The 21,355-nt window shown below is 48.1% G+C and overlaps 1 protein-coding gene across 1 annotated transcript in view; it reads right to left on the reverse strand.

Moving 5' to 3' along the window:
- Positions 1-21,355, reverse strand: part of LOC144686231 (SPRY domain-containing protein 3-like) — a 1,189,784-nt gene that overhangs the window by 547,896 nt on the left and 620,533 nt on the right. Inside the window, exon 6 of the mRNA XM_078551322.1 lies at positions 11,597-11,785. Coding sequence (XP_078407448.1) covers positions 11,597-11,785 — 189 coding nt within the window. The remainder of the gene's footprint in view (positions 1-11,596; positions 11,786-21,355) is intronic.

The following is a 21,355-nucleotide window of genomic DNA, read 5'->3' on the forward strand; positions in this document are numbered from 1 at the left end:
CTCGACACAGAGACATGCAGGAGAAGAGCTCAAGATGTAATGTATTGGCCTGGAATGGGAGCACAAATCGGGGAAATGGTGAGTGCGTGTGCAGTGTGCCAAAGTACAGTAAATCGCAACAAAAAGAGCCACTTCAACCGCATAGTGTTCCAGAGAGGCGCTGGCAGAAAATTGGAGTGGACTTGTTCACATTTGACAACAGTGAGTACCGACCGACTAGCAGGAGATTATTACTCACAAGTCTTTTGAGTCTGTGCTGCTGAGAAATGATAGTAAGAGCATCACTGTAATAAATCATTTAAAATCACGTTTTGCTCACCATGGCATACCTGAAGCATTCATCTCAGATAAAACGGTTCACAATTCTGAGGCACTGAGTTTCGCATATTTGCACAGGACTGGGAGCTTTGCCACAATACATCAAATCCCAAATATCCACAGTCCAATGGGATGGTGGAATGTCCGTGCAGACCTTAAAACACCTGTTGAAGTAGGGAAAGGAGGGCGGAAGAGACCCCTACCTGGCTCTGTTGGATTTCAGGAATACTCCATTGGAGAGCATTGGATCATCTCCAGCACAGCTCCTGATGGGGGGTGGGGGGAGACTAAGAACTAAGCTTCCAACTGCTGTTACTTCCACAGTCAGTGAGCTACAGCGCACAGGACCTGCTCAAAGGGAGACAGCAGAAACAGAAATAGATCTTTGATCGAGTCACCCGGCCTCTGCCTGACCTGAACGTGGGAGACACAGTGAGGATTCAGCATGAAGGGATCTGGAATCCTGCTGTTGTCACAGGAATCACAGGAGAACCAAGGTCTTACATAGTGCAGCCTCCAAGCGGACAACCATACAGGAGAAACTGGAAACTCTTACAGAAAACAAAAGAAACGCAGCCCTGCCCTGAACTAGAAAGAGTAGCTGAAGATCAAAAACCAGAATGCACCAGTGAAGCAACAGGTAACCAGACAAAGCCTGAGAGTCCTGAAAACTATCCAAGGGGTGATAGTGACACAGAGCTGGAGAAGGCCCCTTGTCCTTCAAAATCACCTCTGTCACCATTCAGAACATCCAGTAGAAGAATTAGTGAAAGAAACCACAGAGATACACAGATGCGTAAAAGACAAAACAGACTGATTGAAACAGAGTGAGAAGGAATAGATAAGAGACCTTGTGCACATGAGTGGTATAAAGGCTTTTTTTAAAAGGGTGAAATGTCATGATAATAGCTGATTGTGGTAGTGGACTTGGATACTATACTGTACAATATACAGGGTCACCTGACCTGGCGATTGCAGGTCAGAGAGCACATGTAGGAGTCGAGATAGAATTCAGACACTGTAGATATGTTTTCATGTATGAAAATGTGTGATCGATAAAGTTAGCTCAGCTACAATGTCGACAGCCTAAAAAAAATCTCTTCATCGCTTTCACTGTTTCTTTTCCCGATTCTCTTCACTCTGTGTCTCTCTGGTTACTGACTCTCCCACCACTGGAAACAGTCTCTCCTTATTCACTCCAGCAAAACTCTTCACAATTCTGAACGTCTCGATTAAATCTCCCCCTTAACCTTCTCTGCTCTAAGGAGAACAACCCCAGCTTCTCCAGTCTCTCCACATTAACTGAAGTCCCTCATCCCTGCTCCCATCCTGGTCAATCTCCTCCACACCCTCTCCAAGGCCTGAAAATCCTTCCTAATGTGCGGTGTCCAGAATGGGACACAATCCCCCAGCTGGGGACTAACTAGTGATTTATAAAGGGTTTACAATAACTTCCTTGCTTTGTGTAATTTATTCCTCTGTTAATAAAGCCAAGGATCCCAAATCCATTTTAAACACTTCTCAACTCGTGCTGCCATCTTCAATGATTTGTGTACATTCACCCTGAGCTCGGTTTATGTTGCTACTGACAGTGTATCTGTTTCAAGCAAAATAACCTGATTGAAATCAGATTCATCCTGATCCCTGAACAGCCGATTTGACTTTTAGTCGCTGTGGTAATGCAGAAATTGCAGCTGCCAGTGTGTGCACAGCAAGATCCCACAAACAGCAATATTGGCTGCGATAGCAGAGAGACCTTGTCCTGGAAAGATGGATACAGAATTGGCTTGGTCATAGAAGACAGAGGGTAGCAGTGGAAGGGTGCTTTTCTGAATGGAGAGCTGTGACTAGTGGTGTTCCGCAGGGATCAGTGCTGGGACCTTTGCTGTTTGTAGTATACATAAATGATTTGGAGGAAAATGTAACTGGGCTAATTAGTAAGTTTACAGACGACACTAAGGTTGGAGGAGTGGCAGATAGTGAAGAGGATTGTCAAAGGATACAACGGGATATAGATCGGTTGGAGACTTGGGCGGAGAAATGGAAGATGGAGTTTAATCCGGACAAATGTGAGGTAATGCATTTTGGAAGGTCTAATACAGGCAGGAATTATACAGTAAATGGCAGGACCCTTAAGCGCATCGACGGGCAGAGGGATCTGGATGTACAGGTCCACAGGTCACTGAAAGTGGCAATGCAGGTGGATAAGGTAGTCAGGAAGGCATATGGTATGCTTGCCTTCATCGGCAGGGGTATTGAGTATAAAAGATGTATAAAAGCTATACAGCTGCAGCAAGTCTTGCTGCAGCTGTATAGAACCTTGGTTAGGCCACACTTGGAATATTGCGTGCAATTCTGGTCACCGCATTACCGGAAGGATATGGAGGCGTTGGAGAGGGTGCAGAGGAGGTTTACCAGGATGCTGCCTGGTCTGGAGGTTATTAGCTATAAGGAGAGGTTGGAGAAACTCGGATTATTCTCACTAGAGCGACGGAGATTGAGGGGCGACTTGATAGATGTTTACAAAATTATGAGTGGCATGGACAGAGTAGATAGTCAGAAGCTTTTTCCCAGGGTGGAAGAGTCAATTACTAGGGGACATAGATTTAAGGTGAGAGGAGAAAACTATAGAGGAGATGTGCGGGGCAAGTTTTTTACGCAGGGGGTAGTGAGTGTCTGGAATTCGCTGCCAGAGAAGGTGGTGGAAGCAGGTACGATAGTGGTGTTTAAGAGGCAGCTTGACAAATACATGAATAGGATGGGAATAGAGGGATATGGACCCCGGAAGTGCAAAATGTTTTAGTTGACGGGCAATATGATCGGCGCAGGCTTGGAGGGCCGAAGGGCCTGTTCCTGTGCTGTACTTTTCTTTGTTCTTTGTTCTTTTTGAACCATGGTGAATGGCAGGGCGAATCTTTCACACCCATCGGACAGGAGGTTTAACACCCAGGTTTAATGCCTCACCTGCAAGATGGCACCTCCGTCAGTGCAACACTCCCTTAAAACTAACCCAACAGTGCAGTACTCCCCCAGCACTGCCCCTCAGACAGTGCAGTGCTCCCTCAACACTGCTGCTCCAACAGCATAGTCCTCCCTCAATGCACACCACTAGAGTGCAAGTCTAGATTTCAGCGCTCAAATCTCTGGAGTTAAAGCCTCAGGAAATGATTGATTTCTGTCCGATAGTGCAAAGTCTGTGTGTGTGTCTCAGTGTCAGCTCCTGTACGGTCTGTGTGTGCGTCTCAGTGTCAGCTGCTGTACAGTCCGTGTGTGTGTCTCAGTATCAGCTCCTGTGCGGTCTGTGTGTGTGTCTCAGTATCAGCTCCTGTACAGTCCGTGTGTGTCTCAGTGTCAGTGTCTGTACAGTCCGTGTGTGTGTCCTCAGTGTCAGCTCCTGTACAGTCTGTGTGTGTGTCTCAGCGTCAGCTCCTGTACGGTCTGTGTGTGTGTCTCAGTATCAGCTCCTGTACGGTCCGTGTGTGAGTCTCAGTGTCAGTGCCTGTACAGTCCGTGTGTGTGTCTCAGTGTCAGCTCCTGTACGGTCTGTGTATCTGTCTCAGTGTCAGCTCCTGTACGGTCCGTGTGTGTGTCTCAGTGTCAGCTCCTGTACGGTCCGTGTGTGTGTCTCAGTGTCAGCTCCTGTACGGTCTGTGTATCTGTCTCAGTGTCAGCTCCTGTACAGTCCGTGTGTGTGTCTCAGTGTCAGCTCCTGTACGGTCTGTGTATCTGTCTCAGTGTCAGCTCCTGTACAGTCCGTGTGTGTATCTCAGTGTCAGCTCCTGTACGGTCCGTGTGTGTCTCAGTGTCAGCTCCTGTACGGTCCGTGTGTGTCTCAGTGTCAGCTCCTGTACGGTCCGTGTGTGTGTCTCAGTGTCAGCTCCTGTACGGTCTGTGTGTGTGTCTCAGTGTCAGCTCCTGTACGGTCTGAGTGTGTGTCTCAGTGTCAGCTCCTGTACGGTCTGAGTGTGTGTCTCAGTGTCAGCTCCTGTACAGTCCGTGTGTGTGTCTCAGTGTCAGCTCCTGTACGGTCCGTGTGTGTGTCTCAGTGTCAGCTCCTGTACGGTCCGTGTGTGTGTCTCAGTGTCAGCTCCTGTACGGTCCGTGTGTGTGTTTCAGTGTCAGTGCCTGTACCTGGGTAACTGATCCTGTCCAACAATCTTTATTCAGCTGAGAATGTTGACCTGTGTATAAAAACCGTGAAGCTGCAGCTTTGCGACTCAAGCATCTGCTTTCAACAGCTTTAAATAAAAGTTGATAAAACACATGCTGAGTGTGGAGATACAATCTGTGAATTTGACTTACAGTTCTGAGAGTCAATGGGCTTCTGACAGAAAACTGTTCAAACAAAGCAAGATAAATAAGCCAAGGTTACTTAGCAACTGAAAGAAAGCAGCTTAAGAACAGTGTGAGTCCTAAAAGAAATAATCAAAAGGGCTTTTCTGCTCTGAATCTGACTCTGCTCCAGGTGATCTCTGTTTGTTGGATGTACCATCGCGCAGTGACAGACAAACTATTCACTCATCTGGTCCTGGGCAGGAATTCCTGCTCCTGGTACAGAGTTCACACAGCAACCCTCCAAAATTCAAACAAAAACAATCGAGAGCAACAAGACCAGGGCAGCCTCAACACTGGTGGCATCAGAGGAGGCATGCACTTCTGTCAGCTCCTGTGCGGTCTGTGTGTGTGTCTCAGTGTCAGCTCCTGTGCGGTCTGTGTGTGTGTCTCAGTGTCAGCTCCTGTGCGGTCTGTGTGTGTGTCTCAGTGTCAGTTCCTGTATGGTCCGTGTGTGTGTCTCAGTGACAGCTCCTGTACGGTCCGTGTGTGTCTCAGTGTCAGCTCCTGTACGGTCTGTGTGTGTGTCTCAGTGTCAGCTCCTGTATGGTCCGTGTGTGGGTCTCAGTGTCAGCTCCTGAACAGTCCGTGTGTGTGTCTCAGTGTCAGCTCCTGAACAGTCCGTGTGTGTGTCTCAGTGTCAGCTCCTGAACAGTCCGTGCGTGTGTCTCAGTTTCAGCTCCTGAACAGTCCGTGTGTGTGTCTCAGTGTCAGCTCCTGTATGGTCCGTGTGTGTGCGTCAGTGTCAGCTCCTGTACGGTCCATGTGTGTGTCTCAGTGTCAGCTCCTGTAGGGTCCGTGTGTGTGTCTCAGCGTCAGCACCTGTACGGTCTGTGTGTGTGTCTCAGTGTCAGCTCCTGTACGGTCTGTGTGTGTGTCTCAGTGTCAGTGTCTGTACGGTCTGTGTGTGTGTCTCAGTGTCAGTGTCTGTACGGTCCGTGTGTGTGTCTCAGTGTCAGCTCCTGTACAGTCCGTGTGTGTGTCTCAGTGTCAGCTCCTGTACAGTCCGTGTGTGTGTCTCAGTGTCAGTGTCTGTACAGTCCGTGTGTGTGTCTCAGTGTCAGTGTCTGTACGGTCTGTGTGTGTGTCTCAGTGTCAGTGTCTGTACGGTCTGTGTGTGTATCTCAGTGTCAGTGTCTGTACGGTCCGTGTGTGTGTCTCAGTGTCAGCTCCTGTACAGTCCGTGTGTGTGTCTCAGTGTCAGCTCCTGTACAGTCCGTGTGTGTGTCTCAGTGTCAGCTCCTGTACAGTCCGTGTGTGTGTCTCAGTGTCAGTGTCTGTACGGTCCGTGTGTGTGTCTCAGTGTCAGTGTCTGTACATGTACAGTATACAGCATGTAAAAGTGAACGATTCCTTGCCAGGCTGTGTTCATTCACTGTTCTGAAGAATAAAATCCTCAATATGTCGCATTGTGCCACCAGCTGTAAGAACTACACTTGAATGGTCCCATGAAAACTCAATTTATAACTGGTGTCAGATACAGATACAGGAGTACCTCAACACGGTAAAATAAAACTCTGACATCCAATCTCTGACTCAACAGCTGCAACAATACTTTACGACAATCAGCCTGTGAAAACCCTCCAGCAGGAATTGATGCAGCCTCTCTCTCAGGGCTGCATCAGTCAATACCCTCACTGACTTGCTGATGAATGATTCACGGTTACAGCTCCAGGTCCACATCTCCAATCAATCAATTCTGCAAAACTTTGCATAAATTCCTCCACTCCCCGTGCCCCTGTGTTAGAGGGGAGAGTGGCAGGGGGAGGGAAAATCCAGCCTACAGCTGCTCATTGCCCACATATCCAACTCCAGCCTGTGTGCAGTCAGCACTGGCTATGAAAGGAACAAAGAACTCATGTTAAATCACCATCTTCCAAAACCACAGGGCGTCAGATAAATAATGGAGTGGACCTGTCCTGGGAGTGTTTGATAGGGACGATGTAGAGGGAGCTTTACTCTGTATCTAACCCTGTGCTGTACCTGTCCTGGGAGTGTTTGATGGGGACAGTGTAGAGGGAGCTTTACTCTGTATCTAACCCCGTGCTGTACCTGTCCTGGGAGTGTTTGGTGGGGACAGTGTAGAGGGAGCTTTACTCTGTATCTAACCCCGTGCTGTACCTGTCCTGGGAGTGTTTGATGGTTACAGTGTAGAGGGAGCTTTACTCTGTATCTAGCCCCGTGCTGTACCTGTCCTGGGAGTGTTTGATGGGGACAGTGTAGAGGGAGCTTTACTCTGTATCTAACCCCGTGCTGTACCTGTCCTGGGAGTGTTTGATGGGGACAGTGTAGAGGGGGCTTTACTCTGAGACTGACCTGTGCCGTACTCACTGTGTGAGAAATTATCGTTTGTCAAGATCACTCAAAAGGTCTCAGTGAGCTGCCAATGGTTCCTGTGTGCATCATCCTCTCGTTTCTCACTGTTGAATTCGAGGCGACTCATTCACTATTGAGCCACTAGCAATAATAACTCACTATGTGTCTGTTGCTGCCTATCTGCCAAATGGTGGAGATATCTGGCTGTGGGGAGTTTTGGGAATAAGTATTTTGCAGTAACGTGAGTGGGAGGCTGTATGGAATGGCTATCGGACTGTGAAATTCATTCTTGGAAGGGATGATTGAGGTTGAAGAGCGAGTGTGTTTCTTTGTTTGCAGAGACGGCAGGTCAGTAATATGAGAATGGAGCAAGTATCAGGACAGTCATGATGGACAGAATGGCCATTCTCTGTGCTTGGTATTGTCTGGTTTCTATATCCTGTCCCCCGATCTGATGGTTTCATTCCTGATATAGAAGTACTGGAGTTGTTGCGCGATTTATCACACACAGCCTTCGGGTTCTGTAAGAAATTATGGGATTTACATATCCTGGCCAAACAAGGGAATTGGCCAAGCTTCTGTCTCCCAATCGGTTTGCCAAGCTCGTCCACTAAGGGTGTGACTCTTCGAAATATTCTTCCTGTTCCCTTCACTGAGCTGGGCTAGAGCCACAATGAAACAAGAGGCAACACTCTGGGGGGATTGTGAACAAGTGCATTGCCACATTCTGCAATGCCAGGAGCCCTCACCACACAGTTATACAAGCAGCCAGAGCTAACTCAAGATCATTTCACACCAACCCTTCCTGAGGTTATTCAGCCACACGATATCTGGCATCACCAACTTAGGAATCGATAGCTAATCAAAGCACCCACCCAACCAAGGTACAATTCCATATTAGGCCAGGTACTTATACAGTCCGCACAGTAAATATTTGTTACAGCCGGACAAACATGGGCAATGCAAAAACTTATTTAGGTCAATCAACTTCTTCAACAAAACACCATCTCCAAACCCAACTATAATCTGTCTTTGTATAACACGGGTACAGTAAAGGTGGGGACGGGTCTGTCACTGTTTCACACTGGGGTACAGCACTGGTGGGGATGGGTCTGTCACTGTATAACACAGGTACAGTACTGGTGGAGACAGGTCTGTCACTGTATAACACTGGGGTACAGTACTGGTGGGGACAGGTCTGTCACTGTATAACACTGGGGTACAGTACTGGTGGGGACAGGTCTGTCACTGTATAACACTGGGGTACAGTGCTGGTGGGAATGGGTCTGTCACTGTATAACACTGGAGTACAGTAGTGGTGGGGACGGGTCTGTCACTGTATAACACTGGGGTACAGTACTGGTGGGGACAGGTCTGTCACTGTATAACACTGAGGTACAGTACTGGTGGGGACAGGTCTGTCACTGTATAACACTGGGGTACAGTACTGGTGGGGACAGGTCTGTCACTGTATAACACTGGGGTACAGTACTGGTGGGGACGGGTCTGTTACTGTATAACACTGGGGTACAGTACTGGTGGGGACAGGTCTGTCACTGTATAACACTGGAGTACAGTACTGGTGGGGACGGGTCTGTCACTGTATAACACTGGGGTACAGTACTGGTGGGGACGGGTCTGTCACTGTATAACATGGGGTACAGTACTGGTGGGGACAGGTCTGTCACTGTATAACACTGGGGTACAGTACTGGTAGGGACAGGTCTGTCGCTGTATAACATGGGGTACAGTACTGGTTGGGACAGGTCTGTCACTGTATAACACTGGGGTACAGTACTGGTGGGGATGTGTCTGTCACTGTATAACACTGGGGTACAGTACTGGTGGGGACAGGTCTGTCACTGTATAACACTGGGGTACAGTACTGGTGGGAATGGGTCTGTCACTGTATAACACTGGGGTACAGTACTGGTGGGGAAGGGTCTGTCACTGTATAACACTGGGGTACAGTACTGGTGTGGACAGGTCTGTCACTGTATAACACTGTGGTACAGTACTGGTGGGGACGGGTCTGTCACTATATAACACTGGGGTACAGTACTGGTGGGAATGGGTCTGTCACTGTATAACACTGGGGTACAGTACTGGTGGGAATGGGTCTGTCACTGTACAACACTGGGGTACAGTACTGGTGGGGACGGGTCTGTCACTGTATAACACTGGAGTACAGTAGTGGTGGGGACGGGTCTGTCACTGTATAACACTGGGGTACAGTACTGGTGGGGACAGGTCTGACACTGTATAACACTGGGGTACAGTACTGGTGGGGACAGGTCTGTCACTGTATAACACTGGGGTACAGTACTGGTGGGGACAGGTCTGTCACTGTATAACACTGGCGTACAGTACTGGTGGGGACACGTCTGTTACTGTATAACGCTGGGGTACTGTACTGGTGGGGACAGGTCTGTCACTGTATAACACTGGAGTACAGTACTGGTGGGGACGGGTCTGTCACTGTATAACACTGGGGTACAGTACTGGTGGGGACGGGTCTGTCACTGTATAACATGGGGTACTGTACTGGTGGGGACAGGTCTGTCACTGTATAACACTGGGGTACAGTACTGGTAGGGACAGGTCTGTCGCTGTATAACATGGGGTACAGTACTGGTTGGGACAGGTCTGTCACTGTATAACACTGGGGTACAGTACTGGTGGGGATGTGTCTGTCACTGTATAACACTGGGGTACAGTACTGGTGGGGACAGGTCTGTCACTGTATAACACTGGGGTACAGTACTGGTGGGGACAGGTCTCTCACTGTATAACACTGGGGTACAGTACTGGTGGGGACAGGTCTGTCACTGTATAACACTGGGGCACAGTACTGGCGGGGACTGGTCTGTTACTGTATAACACTGGTGTACAGTACTGGTGGGGACAGGTCTGTCACTGTATAACACTGGGGTACAGTACTGGTGGGGACAGGTCTGTTACTGTATAACACTGGGGTACAGTACTGGTGTGGACCGTTCTATAACTGTATAACACTGGGGTACAGTACTGGTGAGGACAGGTCTGTTACTGTATAACACTGGGGTACAGTACTGGTGGGGTCGGGTCTGTCACTATATAACACTGGGGTACAGTACTGGTGGGAATGGGTCTGTCACTGTATAACACTGGGGTACAGTACTGGTGGGGACGGGTCTGTCACTGTATAACACTGGGGTACAGTACTGGTGTGGACAGGTCTGTCACTGTATAACACTGTGGTACAGTACTGGTGGGGACGGGTCTGTCACTATATAACACTGGGGTACAGTACTGTTGGGAATGGGTCTGTCACTGTATAACACTGGGGTACAGTACTGGTGGGAATGGGTCTGTCACTGTATAACACTGGGGTACAGTACTGGTGGGGACGGGTCTGTCACTGTATAACACTGGAGTACAGTAGTGGTGGGGACAGGTCTGTCACTGTATAACACTGGGGTACAGTACTGGTGGGGACAGGTCTGACACTGTATAACACTGGGGTACAGTACTGGTGGGGACAGGTCTGTCACTGTATAACACTGGGGTACAGTACTGGTGGGGACAGGTCTGTCACTGTATAACACTGGCGTACAGTACTGGTGGGGACAGGTCTGTTACTGTATAACACTGGGGTACTGTACTGGTGGGGACCGTTCTATAACTGTATAACACTGGGGTACAGTACTTGTGAGGACAGGTCTGTCCCTGTATAACACTGGGGTACAGTACTGTTGGGGTCAGGTCTGTCACTATATAACACTGGGGTACAGTACTGGTGGGAATGGGTCTGTCACTGTATAACACTGGGGTACAGTACTGGTGGGGACGGGTCTGTCACTGTATAACACTGGCGTACAGTACTGGTGTGGACAGGTCTGTCACTGTATAACACTGTGGTACAGTACTGGTGGGGACGGGTCTGTCACTATATAACACTGGGGTACAGTACTGGTGGGGACAGGTCTGTCACTGTATAACACTGGGGTACAGTACTGGTGGGGACAGGTCTGACACTGTATAACACTGGGGTACAGTACTGGTGGGGACAGGTCTGTCACTGTATAACACTGGGGTACAGTACTGGTGGGGACAGGTCTGTTACTGTATAACACTGGGGTACTGTACTGGTGAGGACAGGTCTGTCACTGTATAACACTGGAGTACAGTACTGGTGGGGACGGGTCTGTCACTGTATAACACTGGGGTACAGTACTGGTGGGGACGGGTCTGTCACTGTATAACATGGGGTACTGTACTGGTGGGGACAGGTCTGTCACTGTATAACACTGGGGTACAGTACTGGTAGGGACAGGTCTGTCGCTGTATAACATGGGGTACAGTACTGGTTGGGACAGGTCTGTCACTGTATAACACTGGGGTACAGTACTGGTGGGGATGTGTCTGTCACTGTATAACACTGGGGTACAGTACTGGTGGGGACAGGTCTGTCACTGTATAACACTGGGGTACAGTACTGGTGGGGACAGGTCTGTTACTGTATAACACTGGGGTACAGTACTGGTGTGGACCGTTCTATGACTGTATAACACCGGGGCACAGTACAATACTATTGGAGACAGATGTGTCACTGTGATTTAGGTTTTAGCTGAGTGTTATTATTACTCACAGGACCGGAGACCTTCATGTCGTGCAGCCGCGCCCAATCATCTTCATGGTTGTCCACCACCATTAAACTGTCTTCATCAGCCCACGCCCACTCCGCCTGCAGGTCTATCTGCACCTGCTCTCCGATCGAATGCATCCCAACTGCTGGGTGCAGGCTCTCCAAGGGCAAGGGGACTACCACAGTGCCAATCTGTCACCAAATAGAACAAAGTCAGTCAGTGAAGGTGCTTAAATACATGAGAACTGAACATCTGGGGCTAGTCAAAGTATCCATTCTTAGTTCTGGCTGGGCAACAATGGTCTCCATAATATCTGGTTATAATTGGATCTGAAACAAGCCGAAATGATTATAAATCATGTCATTGGATCATCACTGATCTCCTGGTTCCTTGAAAAATCAAGGAAGGTCATTCAGGATCAACCAGGTGACAATAGGTCAGATTGCTTTGAAGTCAAGCTGGCTGTGAAATTAGAGTAACATTGATTCCATGTACACCCTCCCCAGTTTTAGACTGCTGCATCTCCACTCAGTCTCCTCTGGGAAACTTTTGTATAAATGTTCCTCATTCGCTCAGATTTTGAAATGAAACTTCAGGATTCAGACACTCTCACACCTCTATTTTCTAACCCTGATGTGCCTGTCAACAAACTACTTCCCCTCTCCTCTCCTCCAGTGAGTGGCACCTAAACCAGATTCTCTTGTGCTACATTTGACTTTCTCAGGGCCTAACTAGAACTTCCAAACTCATTCCAGCCAATGGGGTCAATTAAACACTTTCGTAGTAAGATTAGAAAAGGAGAATATTGATAAAAGTCATGAATGTTAATGTTCAGGGTGACTCAGATAGCTAGCATGCAGGTACATTAAGAGTTCAAGCTGGCAAATGGCATGTTGACCTTTATTGCCAGAGGATTGGAGTACAAGAATAAAGAAGTCTTGTTACAATTTTATAGGACTTTGGTAAGACCACACCTGGAATATGTACACAGTTTTGGCCTCCGTATTTAAGGAGGTGGTAGAGTGAAAGTTCTCCAGATTGGTCCCTGGATGAGAGAGTTGTTCTATGATGAGCCTGAGTAAATTGGGTCTATACACTCTGGAATTTAGAAAATGAGAAATAACATCATTGAGAGGTTGTTTCCCCTGGCTGGTCAATATAGAACATGGGGGCAGGAGAATGGGCTGATCATTTAGGACTGATGTGAGGAGAAATTTCTTCACCTAAAGGGTTGTGAATCTTTGGAAATCTTTGCTCCAGAGGGTTGTGGACACACCATTGTTGATAAGACTGAAGCATTTGCTACAATCTTCAGCCAGAAGTGCCGAGTGGATGATCCATCTCTGCCTCCTCCGGGGGTCCCCAGAATCAAAGATGCCAGTCTTCAGCCAATTTGATTCATCCAAATGATATCAAGATACAGCTGAAGGCACTGGATACTGCAAAGGTGTGCACCCTGACAACTTCTGCTGGAAGTACTGAAGACTTGTGCTCCAGAAATTGCCGCGCCCCTAGCCAAGCTGTTCCAGTACAGCTACAACACTGGCATCTACCTGGCTATGTGGAAAATTGCCCAGGTATGTCCTGTATACAAAAAGCAGGTCAAATCCAACCCGGCCAATTACAGCCCTATCAGTCTACTCTCCATCATCAGTAAAGCGATGGAAGGTGTCGTTGACAATGCGACAAAGCAGCCCTTACACAGCAATGATCAGCTCACTGATCCTCAGTTTGGGTTCTGCCAGGGCCACTCAGCTCCTGACCTAATTACAGTCTTGGTTCAAACCCAGACAAAGGAACTGAACTGCAGAGGGTTGGGCGGGGGAAGGAGCGGTGAGGTAAGGGTGACTGTCCTTGACATCAAGGCAGCATTTGACCGAGTGTGGCATCAAGGAACTCGAGCAAAACTAAAGTCCATGGGAATCGGGGAAAACTCTCCGCTGGTTGGAGTCATACCCAGCACAAAGGAAGATGGTTGTGGTTGTTGGAGGTCAGTCATCTCAGCTCCAGGACATCACTGCAGGAGTTCCTCAGGGTAGTGTCCTCGGCCCAACCATCTTCAGCTGCTTCATCAATGACCTTCCTTCCATCATAAGGTCAGAAGTGGAGATGTTCACTGATGATTGCACAATGTTCAGAACCATTCATGACTCCTCAGATACTGAAGCAGTCCATGTCCAAATGCAGCAAGACCAAGACAATATCAAGGCTTGGGCTGACAAGTGGCAAGTAACATTCACGCCACACAAGCGTCAGGCAATGACTATCTCCAACAAGAGAGTATCTATCTCCCCTTAACATTCAATGGAATTACCATCACTAAATCCCCCACTATCTACATCCTGGGGGTTACCATTGACCAGAAACTGAACTGGACTAGCCATATAAATACTGTGGCTACAAGAGCAGGTCAGAGGCTAGGAATCCTCCTGCAAGTAACTCGCCTCCTGACTCCCCAAAGCCTGTCCACCATCTACAAGACACAAGTCAGGAATTTAATGGAATTCTCCCCACTTGCCTGGATGAGTGCAGCTCCCACATCACTCAAAAAGCTTGACACCATCCATGACTAAGCATCCCACTTGATTGGCACCACATCCACAAACATTCACTCCCTCCACCACCGACGCACAGTAGCAGCAGTGTGTGTACCATCTACAAGATGCACTGCAGGAATTCACCAAGGCTACTTCGACAGCACCTTCCAAACCCACGGCCATTACCATCAAGAAGGACAAGAGCAGCAGATAGATGGGAACACCACCACCTGGAAGTTCCCCTCCAAGTCACTCACCATACTGACGTGGAAATATATCGGCCGTTCCTTCACTGTCGCTGGGTCAAAATCCTGGAGCTCCCTTCCTAACAGCACTGTGGGTGTACCTACACCACATGGACTGCAGCGGTTCAAAAAGGCAGCTAAACACCACTTTCTCAAGGGCAACTAGGGATGGAAAATAAATGTTGGTCCAGCCAACATTGCCAACATCCCATGAATGAATAAGAAAAAAATTTAGCATTGAGATTGACAGATTTTTGGTTTCTCAGGGAATCCAAGGGTATGGAGAGTGACAGGAGAATGGCGAGTGACATAGGTATGTAGAGAGACAGGAGAATGGAGAGTGACATAGGTATGGAGAGTGACAGAGGTATGTAGAGTGACAGGAAAATGGAGAATGACAGGAGAATGGAGAGTGAGAGGAGAATGGAGAGTGACAGGAGAATGGAGAGTGACAGAGGTACGGACAGTGAAAGAGGTATGTAGAGTAACAGAGGTATGGAGAGTGGAAGGAGAATGGAGAGTGACAGGAGATGGAGAGTGACAGGAGAATGGAGAGTGACAGGAGAATGGAGATTGACAGAGGGATGTAGAGTGACAGGAAAATGGAGAGTGACAAGAGAATGCAGAGTGACAGGAGAATGGAGAGTGACAGGAGAATGGAGAGTGACAGAGGAATGGAGAGAGACAGAAGAATGGAGAGTGATAGGAGAAGGGAGAGTGACAGAGGTATGGAGAGTGATAAGGTATGGAGAGTGACAGAGGTATGGAGAGTGAGAGGAGAATGGAGAGTGACAGGAGAATGGAGAGAAGAGGATAATGGAAAGTTACAGGAGGGTGGAGAGTGACAGGAGAAGGGAGAGTGACAGGAGAATGGAGAGTGACAGGAGAATGGAGAGTGACAGGAGAATGGAGAGTGACAGAGGAATGGAGAGTGACAGGAGAATGGAGAGTGACAGAGGTATGGAGAGTGACAGGAGAATGGAGAGTGACAGGAGAATGGAGAGTGACAGGAGAATGGACACTGACAGGAGAATGGAGAGTGACAGAGGTATGGAGAGTGACAGAGGTCTGGAGAGTGACAGATTTATGCAGAGTGACAGGAGAATGGAGAGTGACAGAGGTTTGGAGAGTGACAGGAGAATGGAGAGTGACAGGAGAATGGACACTGACAGAAGAATGGAGAGTGACAGAGGTCTGGAGAGTGACAGATTTATGCAGAGTGACAGGAGAATGGAGAGTGACAGGAGAATGGAGAGTGACAGATTTATGTAGAGTGACAGGAGAATGGAGAGTGACAGGAGAATGGAGAGTGACAGATTTATGTAGATTGACAGGAGAATGGAGAGTGACAGATTTATGTAGAGTGACAGGAGAATGGAGAGTGACAGATTTATGTAGAGTGACAGGAGAATGGAGAGTGACAGATTTATGTAGAGTGACAGGAGAATGGGGAGTGACAGATTTATGTAGAGTGACAGGAGAATGGAGAGAGAAAGGAGAATAGAGAGTGACAGGAGAATAGAGAGTGACAGGAGAATAGAGAGTGACAGGAGAATGGAGAGTGACAGAAGAATGGAGAGTGACAGGAGAACAGAGAGTGACAGGAAAATGGAGTGTGAAAGGAGAATGGAGAGTGACAGTAGAATGGAGAGTGACAGAGATATGGAGAATGACAGGAGAATGGAGAGTGACAGGAGAATGGAGAGTGAAAGAGGTATGGAGAGTGACAGAGGTACGGAGAGTGACAGAGATATGGAGAATGACAGGAGAATGGAGAGTGACAGGAGAATGGAGAGAGACAGGAAAATGGAGAGTGACAGGAGAATGGAGAGTGACAGATTTATGTAGAGTGACAGGAGAATGGAGAGTGACAGAGGTATGGAGAGTGCCAGAGGTATGGAGAGTGACAGAGATATGGAGAATGACAGGAGAATGGAGAGTGACAGGAGAATGGAGAGTGACAGAGGTATGGAGAGTGCCAGAGGTATGGAGAGTGACAGAGAAATGGAGAATGATAGGAGAATGGAGAGTGACAGGAGAATGGAGAGTGACAGGAGAATGGAGAGTGACAGGAGAATGGAGAGTGACAGGAGAATGGAGAGTGACAGGAGAATGGAGAGTGACAGGAGAATGGAAAGTTACAGGAGAATGGAGAGTGACAGAAGAATTGAGAGTGACAGAAGAATGGAGAGTGACAGAGGTATGCAGAATGACCGATGTATGTAGAGTGACAGGAGAATGGAGAGTGACAGGAGAATGGAGAGTGACAGGAGAATGGAGAGTGACAGAGGTGTGGAGAGTGATAGAGGTATGGAGAGTTACAGAGGTATGTAGAGTGACAGGAGGATGGAGCGTGAAAGGAGAATGGAGAGTGACAGAGGTATGGAGAGTGACAGGAGAATGGAGAGTGACAGAGAATGGAGAGTGACAGGGATATGGAGAGTGACAGGAGAATGGAGAGTGACAGGAGAATGGAGAGTGACAGGAGAATGGAGAATGAAGGAGAGTGGAGAGTGACAGAGAATGGAGAGTGACCGAGTTATGGAGAGTGACAGAGGTATGGAGAGTGACAGGAGAATGGAGAGTGACAGGAGAATGGAGAATGACAGCAGAATGGAGAGCAACAGGAGAATGGAGAGTGAAGGACGTATGGGGAGTGACAGGAGAATGTAGAGTGACAGGAGAATGGAGAGTGACAGGAGAATGGAGAGTCACAGGAGAATGGGGAGTGAGAGGGGTATGGAGAGTGACAGGAGAATGGAGAGCAACAGAGGTATGGAGAGTGACAGGAGAATGGAGAGTGACAGGAGAATGGAGAGTGACAGGGGTATGGAGAGTGACAGGAGAATGGAGAGTGACAAAGGTATGGAAAGTGACAGGAGAATGGAGAGTGACAGAGGAATGGAGAGTGACAAGAGAATGGAGAGTGACAGAGATCTGGAAAGTGACAGGAGAATGGAAACTGACAGGAGAATGGAGAGTGACAGGAGAATGGAGAGTGACAGATGTATGGAGAGTGACAGGAGAATGGAGAGTGACAGAGATATGGAGAGTGACAGAAGAATGGAGAGTGACACGAGATTGGAGAGTGACAGAGGTGTGGAGAGTGATAGAGGTATGGTGACAGACAGAGGTATGTAGTGTGACAGGAGGATGGAGAGTGACAGGAGAATGGAGAGTGACAAAGGTATGGAGAGTGACAGGAGAATGGAGAGTGACAGGTGAATGGAGAATGACTGGAGAATGGAGAGTGACAGGAGAATGGAGAGTTACAGGGGTCTAGAGAGTGACAGGAGAATGGAGAGTGACAGGAGAATGGAGAGTGACAGAGGTATGGAGTGTGACAGAGGTATGGAGAGTGACAGGAGAATGGAGAGTGACAGGAGAATGGAGAGTGTCAGAGGTATGGAGAGTGACAGAGGTATGGAGAGCGACAGGAGAATGGAGAGTGACAGGAGAATGGAGAGTGACAGTAGAATGGAGAGTGACAGAGGTATGGAGAGTGACAGAGGTATGGAGAGTGACAGATCAATGTAGAGTGCCAGAGGTTTGGAGAGTGACAGGAGAATGGAGAGTGACAGGAGAATGGAGAGTGACAGGAGAATGGAGAGTGACAGGAGAATGGAGAATGAGAGGAGAATGGAGAGTGACAGAGATATGGAGAGTTACAGAGGTATGGAGAGTGAAAGAGGTATGTAGAGTGACAGGAGAATGGAGAGTGACAGGAGAATGGAGAGTGACAGAGATATGGAGAGTGACAGAGGTATGTGGAGTGACAGGAGAATGGAGAGTGACAGGAGAATGGAGAGTGCCAGGAGATTGGAGTATGACAGAAGAATGGAAAGTCACAGGAGAATGGAGAGTGACAGGCGAATGGAGAGTGACAGAGGAATGTAGAGTGACAGGAGAAAGGAAAGAGAGAGAGGTGTGGAGAGTGAAAGAGGTATGGAGAGTGACAGGGGAATGGAGAGTGACAGGTGAATGGAGAGTTACATGAGAATGGAGAGTGACAGGAGAATGGAGAGTGACAGAGGTTTGGAGAGTGATAGAGGTATGGAGAGTGACAGAGGTATGTAGAGTGACAGGAGGATGGAGAGTGAGAGGAGAATGGAGAGTGACAGATTTATGTAGAGTGACAGGAGAATGGAGAGTGACAGGAAAATGGGGAGTGAAAGGAGAATGGAGAGTGACAGTAGAATGGAGAGTGACAGAGGTCTGGTGAGTTACAGAGGTCTGGGGAGTGACAGAGGTCTGGAGAGTGACAGGAGAATGGAGAGTGACAGAGATATGGAGAGTGACAGAGTTATTGAGAGTGACAGAGATATGGAGAATGACAGGAGAATGGAGAGTGACAGGAGAATGGAGAGTAACAGAGGTATGGAGAGTGACAGAGATATGGAGAATGACAGGAGAATGGAGAGTGACAGGAGAATGGAGAGTGACAGGAGAATGGAGAGTGAAAGAGGTATGGAGAGTGACAGAGGTACGGAGAGTGATAGAGGTATGGAGAGTGACAGAGGTATGTAGAGTGACAGGAGGATGGAGAGTGAGAGGAGAATGGAGAGTGACAGAGGTATGGAGAGTGACAGGAGAATGGAGAGTGAGAGGAGAATGGAGAGTGACAGGAGAATGGAGAGTGACAGGAGAATGGATAGTGACAGAGATATGGAGAGTGACAGGAGAATGGCGTGTGACAGAGGTATGGAGAGTGACAGATATATGGAGAGTGACAGAGGTATGGAGAGTGACAGAGATATGGAGAGTGACAGGAGAATGGAGAGTTACAGGAGAATGGAGAGTGACAGGAGAATGGAGAATGACAGCAGAATGGAGAGCAACAGGAGAATGGAGAGTGAAGGACGTATGGGGAGTGACAGGAGAATGTAGAGTGACAGGAGAATGGAGAGTGACAGGAGAATGGAGAGTCACAGGAGAATGGGGAGTGAGAGGGGTATGGAGAGTGACAGGAGAATGGAGAGTGACAGGAGAATGGAGAGTGACAGATTTATGTAGAGTGACAGGAGAATGGAGAGTGACAGGAGAATGGAGAGTGACAGATTTATGTAGATTGACAGGAGAATGGAGAGTGACAGATTTATGTAGAGTGACAGGAGAATGGAGAGTGACAGATTTATGTAGAGTGACAGGAGAATGGAGAGTGACAGATTTATGTAGAGTGACAGGAGAATGGGGAGTGACAGATTTATGTAGAGTGACAGGAGAATGGAGAGAGAAAGGAGAATAGAGAGTGACAGGAGAATAGAGAGTGACAGGAGAATAGAGAGTGACAGGAGAATGGAGAGTGACAGAAGAATGGAGAGTGACAGGAGAACAGAGAGTGACAGGAAAATGGAGTGTGAAAGGAGAATGGAGAGTGACAGTAGAATGGAGAGTGACAGAGATATGGAGAATGACAGGAGAATGGAGAGTGACAGGAGAATGGAGAGTGAAAGAGGTATGGAGAGTGACAGAGGTACGGAGAGTGACAGAGATATGGAGAATGACAGGAGAATGGAGAGTGACAGGAGAATGGAGAGAGACAGGAAAATGGAGAGTGACAGGAGAATGGAGAGTGACAGATTTATGTAGAGTGACAGGAGAATGGAGAGTGACAGAGGTATGGAGAGTGCCAGAGGTATGGAGAGTGACAGAGATATGGAGAATGACAGGAGAATGGAGAGTGACAGGAGAATGGATAGTGACAGAGATATGGAGAGTGACAGGAGAATGGCGTGTGACAGAGGTATGGAGAGTGACAGATATATGGAGAGTGACAGAGGTATGGAGAGAGACAGAGATATGGAGAGTGACAGGAGAATGGAGAGTTACAGGAGAATGGAGAGTGACAGGAGAATGGAGAATGACAGCAGAATGGAGAGCAACAGGAGAATGGAGAGTGAAGGACGTATGGGGAGTGACAGGAGAATGTAGAGTGACAGGAGAATGGAGAGTGACAGGAGAATGGAGAGTCACAGGAGAATGGGGAGTGAGAGGGGTATGGAGAGTGACAGGAGAATGGAGAGTGACAGGAGAATGGAGAGTGACAGATTTATGTAGAGTGACAGGAGAATGGAGAGTGACAGGAGAATGGAGAGTGACAGATTTATGTAGATTGACAGGAGAATGGAGAGTGACAGATTTATGTAGAGTGACAGGAGAATGGAGAGTGACAGATTTATGTAGAGTGACAGGAGAATGGAGAGTGACAGATTTATGTAGAGTGACAGGAGAATGGGGAGTGACAGATTTATGTAGAGTGACAGGAGAATGGAGAGAGAAAGGAGAATAGAGAGTGACAGGAGAATAGAGAGTGACAGGAGAATAGAGAGTGACAGGAGAATGGAGAGTGACAGAAGAATGGAGAGTGACAGGAGAACAGAGAGTGACAGGAAAATGGAGTGTGAAAGGAGAATGGAGAGTGACAGTAGAATGGAGAGTGACAGAGATATGGAGAATGACAGGAGAATGGAGAGTGACAGGAGAATGGAGAGTGAAAGAGGTATGGAGAGTGACAGAGGTACGGAGAGTGACAGAGATATGGAGAATGACAGGAGAATGGAGAGTGACAGGAGAATGGAGAGAGACAGGAAAATGGAGAGTGACAGGAGAATGGAGAGTGACAGATTTATGTAGAGTGACAGGAGAATGGAGAGTGACAGAGGTATGGAGAGTGCCAGAGGTATGGAGAGTGACAGAGATATGGAGAATGACAGGAGAATGGAGAGTGACAGGAGAATGGAGAGTGACAGAGGTATGGAGAGTGCCAGAGGTATGGAGAGTGACAGAGAAATGGAGAATGATAGGAGAATGGAGAGTGACAGGAGAATGGAGAGTGACAGGAGAATGGAGAGTGACAGGAGAATGGAGAGTGACAGGAGAATGGAGAGTGACAGGAGAATGGAGAGTGACAGGAGAATGGAAAGTTACAGGAGAATGGAGAGTGACAGAAGAATTGAGAGTGACAGAAGAATGGAGAGTG

Source organism: Cetorhinus maximus, chromosome 11, assembly GCF_964194155.1.
Source record: "Cetorhinus maximus chromosome 11, sCetMax3.hap1.1, whole genome shotgun sequence".
Classification (NCBI taxonomy): Eukaryota; Metazoa; Chordata; class Chondrichthyes; order Lamniformes; family Cetorhinidae; genus Cetorhinus; species Cetorhinus maximus.